Below are 7,089 nucleotides of genomic sequence, written 5' to 3' on the forward strand. Positions count from 1 at the left end.
TTTCTGGAGGCAGTTGTAGAACGGTGATCATAGAAACATAGAAAAACATAGAAAATAGGTGCAGGAGTAGGCCATTCGACCCTTCGAGCCTGCACCACCATTCAATAAGATCATGGCTGATCATTCACCTCTGTACCCCTTTCCTGCTTTCTCTTCATACCCCTTGATCCTGGAAGCTGGAAGCTTGGCATTGTTCACCTCCCTAGACCACTCACTCCCTCTACCACCACCGGCGCCCCCTGGCTGCAGTGTGCACCATCTACAAGATGCACTGCAGCAACTCGCCAAGGCTTCTTCGGCAGCACCTCCCAAACCCGCGACCTCTACCCACTAGAAGGAAAAGGGCAGCTGGCGCATGGGAACACCACCAACAAGTTCCCCTCCGAGTCACACACCATCCCGGCTATATCGGCCGTTGCTTCATCGTTGCTGGCTCAAAATCCTGGAACTCCCTCCCTAACAGCACTGTGGGAGCACCTTCACCACACGGACTGCAGCGGTTCAAGAAGGCGGCTCACCACCACCTTCTCCAGGGCAGTAAATGTTGGCCCCTCGAGCCTGCTCCGCCATGCAATCAGATCATGGCTGTTCTGATCTTGGCCTCAACTCCACTCCCCATAACCCTCGATTCACCTATCGTTCAAAAATCTGTATCTCCAGCTTAAATATAGTCAATGACCCAGCCTGCACAGCTCACTGGGGTGGAGAATTCCAAAGATTCACGACCCTCTGAAAGTAATCTCGCAAGTGCCCCTGCATTTTTCAGCAAGTCAAAGATGCTTTTTCTAAACCTTGGGGAGAAAAGAAACCCATCGGGGCATTCCTCGTTGCTCCTCACGGGAAGCTGAGGGCCACTAGTTTGATCTTGCATTATCTCGTACCTGGATATTGAAACAGAGCTGGTAATAGTCTGGGCCTGGCTTCCATCATCTGCATTCTGTTTCTCTTCTCCTTCTAGTGACTGGGTGGCTGACAGCCCAACTGTCGAAACAGATCCCGTTTCTGTGGGGGTTGAAGTACCTCTCGGCTGCAGATTTTTGGAGAAAAAAAAGGAGCGTTCTTAATTAAGACGTTATGCAAAGGCTTTGAAAGACTTGCATTTATATAGCGCCTTTCACAGCAGGCAATGAAGTACTTTTGGAGGGTAGCCACTGTTGTAATGTGGGAAACGCGGCAGCCAACTTGCGCACAGCAAGCTCCCACAAACAGAAATGTGATAATGACCAGATCATCTGTTTGTTTGTTATGTTGATTAAGAGATAAATATTTGCCAGGACACTGGGGATAACTGCCCTGCTCTTCTTGTGTGTTAATTAACAATGAGACATCCTTTTATAGCGTACAAAGAATGCATTATTCCCCTGTAACATAGTGAAATGAGATGAAGGAATTCATGATGGGAGGAGTGTGGAAATTGGACAAAATACAAAACTTGTTAAACTTTACCTGCACATGTACAACACACAAGAATTCAGATTAAAGTGGGGTTCAGAGCAGTAACACATCAGGAGCTGAGAACACATTGGAAAACAGCTCAAATTTCACAGCAGCATCTCAACTACTTTGTGCGTTACTGATATCCAAACAACTTATCACATCACCCACACTAGAATACAGATCCAAGCAACTTGCACTTGGCAGGCTGGGAGGAGGCGAAGAGAGGACCTGGGAATAACAAGTGACTAGGAAGGTTTTGGGGTAACTAGCCAGGACCAATGTTCCCACTAAGCTGAGTGGCGTGCCGTTGTCTGGAGGTCCCGTGCAGCCTGGGACCGGCTTTCCAATTGCAACATTTTGCACTTGCGCGAAATTTTGAACCGCGCACCCAAAATAAATTATAGTCACAGAGAAAAATTATGACACAGAAGGAGGTCATCCGGCCCATCGTGTCCATGCCGATTAATATGGGGAACATTGGCTAGGATACTAGCGTAACAGAGGTGCGCCAGTCTGATTCCTGGGATGGGGGAATTATCCTATGAGGGAAAAATTGAGCAGACTAGGCCTATATTCTCTAGAGTTTAGAAGAATGAGAGGTGATCTCATTGAAACTTACAAAATTCTTACAGGGCTTGACAGGGTAGATGCAGGGAGGATGTTTCCCCCGGGCTGGGGAGTCTAGAACCAGGGGTCACAGTCTCAGGATAAGAGGTCGGCCATTTAGGACTGAGATGAGGAGAAACTCCTTCACTCAGAGGGAGTGAATCTTTGGAATTCTCTACTGAGGGCTGTGGAGGCTCAGTCTTTGAGTATATTCAGGACGGAGATCGATAGATTTCTGGATATTAAGGAAATCAAGGGACACGGGGACAGTGCAGGAAAGTGGAGTTGAGGTAGATCAGCCATGATCTTAGTGAATGGTGGAACAGGCTCGAGGAGCCAAATGGTCTACTCCTGCTCCGAATTCTTATGTAACCTCCCCTCCATGGGACCTTTATTGCCCAGCTGAGGAAGCAAATATTATTGCATTTTAAATAGCCCATTTGAAAGGCAATGCCTCCATCCATGTTGTGAATCCTTAAAGTAGCTCAAGGCACCCAGGAGATCTTGCAACCCACAAGGCATCAGTACACTGCTATGAACCCCCAAAAATATTGCACACCTTTGTTACCATAACAACAACAAAATTCTTCTCGTCGATCCTGTATTCCTTGAGTTGCAATTCATTGTTAAGAATCTTTCCAGCGTATATGAGTTTCTGACCAGCAACAGGGAAACTAGTGCCCTTCTCTGCTTCAATACGTTCTTTCAATGCTTGCACCTGTCAAATAAAACATTTCAAAGACATTAAGAAATAGTCAGACACTGGTAGCATATCACTGAGAATAAGCAGAATCACCAGAGCAGTGACCATTCCAGCTATGAGCTGAACCCAAATATTTATCACCTTAAACGCTGTGCTTAATAACTCCTGGCTGTCCCCTTGATGGTCTTTTTTTTTTTAATGCATTTTTAGCATTTCCCTTCTAATTTTCAGGTTTTAAGCACAGTGTAATGTTTTACCGAGGCACACTGCTTCAAAAGCTCCCCGCTTCAATTCCTGTTCTGTACCGAGTTTTAAAAAAATTAATTCCTGGGATGTGGGCATCGTTGGCAAGGCCGGCATTTATTGCCCATCCCTAATTGCCCTTGAGAAGGTGATAGTGAGCCGCCTTCTTGAACCGCTGCAGTCCATGTGGTGAAGGTGCTCCCACAGTGCTGTTAGGGAGGGAGTTCTAGGATTCTGACCCAGCAACGAAGAAGGAACGGCCGATATATTTCCAAGTCAGGATGGTGTGTGATTTTGATGGGAACTTGCAGGCGGTGGTGTTCCCGTGCGCCTGCTACCCTTGTCCTTCTAGGGGATAGAGGTCGCGGGTTTGGGAATTAGCTGATATCAGCCTGGGAAACACTGGAGAGCTCTACAAATGGCCCCTGTGCCCATGGGCTATGGAATTAAAACACCCAGCCAGGGTTTCCAGTGCTGACTGCTAGCCCATGGGCAAGTAGAGCAGGGTTGGTGGTGCCAATGAAACCATGGCACAAGAATCAATGGCTTCAAGAGAGTAAGGGGAAAAAGATACCACTGGCCTAAATTATAATATAAATAATCTAAAATATAATTTTAATCATATGTTTGCTGCTAACAATCGGAGTTCAAATTGTCCTATTGGTAATTCTATGAATGGCAACTTAAGGAATACATTTTGTTTTAATTATGTTGGTATATAACAGTTATTAACAGTTTAAAGTGCACATATATAATTCACTTCTATTAACACTCAATATATTAGAATTGATGATACAATATAAACAACAATACTTCATGTGAAAGAACATAAGAATTAGGAACAGGAGTAGGCCATAATGCCCCTTGAGCCTGCTCCGGCATTCAATAAGATTATCACTGATCTTTGACCACAACTCCACTTTCCCGCCCGATCACCATAACCCTTGATTCCCCTCGAGTCCAAATTATCGATCTATCTCGAATACACTCAACAACAGCCCTTTGGGGTAGAGAATTCCAATGATTCACAACCTTCTGAGTGAAATCTCTCCTCATCTCAGTCTTAAAATAGCCGCCCCCTTAAGATATGACTGCGCCTACCCATCAGTGAAATAAGACAGACAGAAAGGATGGCCCATCGCACAACCTTGAAGAAACCTCTGGGTATTAATACTCCCAAAGATTACAGCCAATGAATTACTTCTGAAGTGCAGTCATTGTTGTTAAGAAAACAAATATTGGACAGCAAAGTTCCACAAACATCAAATGGGATGAAGTGAGTAGTTCATCTTTGTGGAGTCCACCAAGGGATAAATATTGGCCAAACCTCTGGGAAAACATCCTATTCTTCTTTGAAAATTGCCATAGATCTTGTATATCTGTCTGAACAGACAAATCCTGAATTTAATGTTTCATGTGAATGGCAGTACTTTGTAACAACACAGCACTCACTGCTGCACTCAGCTTACAGCCTAGATTGTACCATCGAGTCCGCAATGGGCTGCCCCGGAGGCACAAGTGCGACCACTGAGTCATGCTAATGGCAGCACTTAAAGACTGCTGCCATGTGATACAGGTTAATACTCCCAACAGTTGAACACATTGTATACAGAGAGGTACAAAGTACTGCCCTGGGTCCTGCAGATTTTTACTAATTACTCCCATTTAGACAGTGTTACCTGTGGCTCAGTTCGTAGCACACTCGCCTGAGTCAGAGAGTTGTAGGTTTGAGTCCCACTCCAGGAACTTGAGCACATTAAAAAAAGAAATCTAGGCTGACACTCCAGTGCAGTGCTGAGGGAGCGCTGCAATGTCGGAGGTGCCGTCTTTCGGATGAGACGTTAAACCCGAGGCCCCGACTGCCCTCTCAGGTGGACGTAAAAGATACCATGGTACTTTTTCGAAGAAGAGCAGGGGGAGTTATCTCACCAGTGTCCTGGCCAATATTTATCCCTCAATCATCATCGCTAAAGCAGATTATCTGCTCATTATCACATTGCTGTTTGTGGGAGCTTGCTGTGTGCAAGTTGCCTGCCGCGTTTCCCACATTACAACAGTGACTACATTTCAAAAGAACTGCATTGGCTGTAAAGCGCTTTGGGATGTCCGGTGGTCGTGAAAGGCGCTATATAAATGCATATCTTTCTTTTTAACCAACAAGTTCCACACAAACAGTGATGTGATAATGACCAAATAATCTGTTTTAGTGATGTTGATTGAGAGATAATTCCACCTGCTTGTGTTCGAAATAGCGGCCGGGAGAATCCTTTTACGTCCACCCAAGAGGAGGCGGCGGGGGGGGGGGGGCCTCGTTTTAACATCTCATCTGACTGACGGCACCCTCCGACAGCGCCGCGCTGGGAGCGACAGAAAGAAAAAAATACCTGGATTTATATAATAGCGCCTTTCACGATCTACCTGACGTCTCGAAAGCACTCTATAAAGGGCATACGAAGTGCTTTTTTGGAAATGTGTAGCAGTCACTGTTGTTAGGTCAGTGTTCTCAATCAGGCCAACATTCCCAGCATCAAAGTACTGACCACACTCGACCGGTTCCGTTGGGCGGGCCACATTGTCCGATGCCCGGCACGAGACTCCCAAAACAAGCGCTCTACTCTGAACTCCTACACGGCAAGCGATCCCCAGGTGGGTAGAGAAAACGTTACAAGAACACCCTCAAAGCCTCCTTGATTAAAAAAAAGTGCAACATCCCCCACTGACACCTGAGAGTCCCTGGCCCAAGACCGTCCTAAGTGGAGGAAGAGCATCTGGAAGGGTGCTGAGTACCTCGAGTCTCGTCACCGAGAGTATGCAGAAAGCAAGCACGGGCAGCAGAAGGAGCGTGCGGCAAACCACTCCCTCAACCACCGTCTGTCCCACCTGCGACAGAGATTGTGGTTTCCTGTATTGGACTGTACAGCCACCTGAGAACTCACTTTTTTAAAGAGTGGAAGCCAGTCTTCCTCGAGACTGCCTGTGCTGATGATGATGATGTGGGTGGGAAACCCAATTTTGCGCACAGCAAGATCCCAGGCGACTAACTACATTCAAACAGGAATGTGATAAGCGACAACCCCAGATTATCTGGGTCACTATCACATTGCTGTTTGTGTGCGGGAGTTTGCTGTGCGCCAGTTGCCTGCCTGCGTTTCCCCTACATTACAACAGGCGACTAACTACATTTCAAAAGAACTTGCATGGGGGGGGGGGGGGGGGGGCTGTAAAGCGTTTGGAGACATCGGGTGGTGGTGAAAGGTGCTATATAAATGCAAGTCTTTCATTCCATCTCCAGTCGTCGAACCGGTGTGTTAGAAACATAGAAAAATAGGTGCAGGAGTGGGCTATTCGGCCCTTCGAGCCTGCACCACCATTCAATATGATCATGTTTTTTTTTTGGGGGGGGGTCAGCCTGTGGGGATTTTTTTTTTTGTCTCACCGTCTGCTCGGGGTCGATCTCGATTCTGAACGTCTGCTGCTGCAGGGTCTTCACGGTGATGATCATGGTGGGGGAGGGAGATGTGTGTCCCCTCCCGCAGTCCCTCCCCCCCTGCCTGCCGGGGAGAGGGAGGTCTCGCCGACAATCCCGATTTTTATTTTTTTTATTTTCTTTCCCTTCTTTCTCTCGCTTTCTATCTTCGAGAACTTGCTGGAAATTTCTCCTCTCCTTTTCTCTCTCTCTCTCCACACACGACAGGTGTCAGCGCCTCACACCGCCGCCATCTTCAGGCGACCCGCCTGCGTCAGCGCGCAACGTCGTCGCCACGGGAGACGCCCCCGCGCCGCCTGATCCGCGTCACGTGTGGCCATTTCAAAATGGCCGCCGGCCTCTCAGTCACCTCTCTGGGCAAGAAGCACAAGCTGCTGCTCCTCTTCAGAGTGTGCTTTGTACAAACCTTTCATTCACTGCTTTAACAACTGCCTCTTTTTTATTGTGCTGCATCATTCTATGATTTTTTTTAAAGTGTGTGCAAACAATTATATATATATATATATTTTTTTTTAAACAAAAGCAAAATTACTGCAGAGGCTGGAATGTGGAATAACGACTGAAAATCTCAGCGGGTCAGGCAGCATCTGCGAAGAGAGACAAGAGTTAACGT

At 46.8% G+C, this 7,089-nt stretch overlaps 1 protein-coding gene across 1 annotated transcript in view; it reads right to left on the bottom strand.

Annotated features, from left to right (window-relative positions):
- LOC139237945 (UV excision repair protein RAD23 homolog A-like) overlaps positions 1-6,734 on the bottom strand; it is a 33,090-nt gene extending 26,356 nt beyond the window's left edge. Inside the window, exons 1-3 of the mRNA XM_070867274.1 lie at positions 6,426-6,734; positions 2,603-2,761; positions 882-1,027 (exon numbers count right to left, since the gene is read on the bottom strand). Coding sequence (XP_070723375.1) covers positions 882-1,027; positions 2,603-2,761; positions 6,426-6,491 — 371 coding nt within the window. The 5' untranslated portion in view covers positions 6,492-6,734. The remainder of the gene's footprint in view (positions 1-881; positions 1,028-2,602; positions 2,762-6,425) is intronic.
- Between the last annotated feature and the right edge of the window lie 355 nt (positions 6,735-7,089).

The sequence above is a fragment of the Pristiophorus japonicus genome, chromosome 24 (genome assembly GCF_044704955.1).
Source record: "Pristiophorus japonicus isolate sPriJap1 chromosome 24, sPriJap1.hap1, whole genome shotgun sequence".
In the NCBI taxonomy this organism is placed as follows: Eukaryota; Metazoa; Chordata; class Chondrichthyes; family Pristiophoridae; genus Pristiophorus; species Pristiophorus japonicus.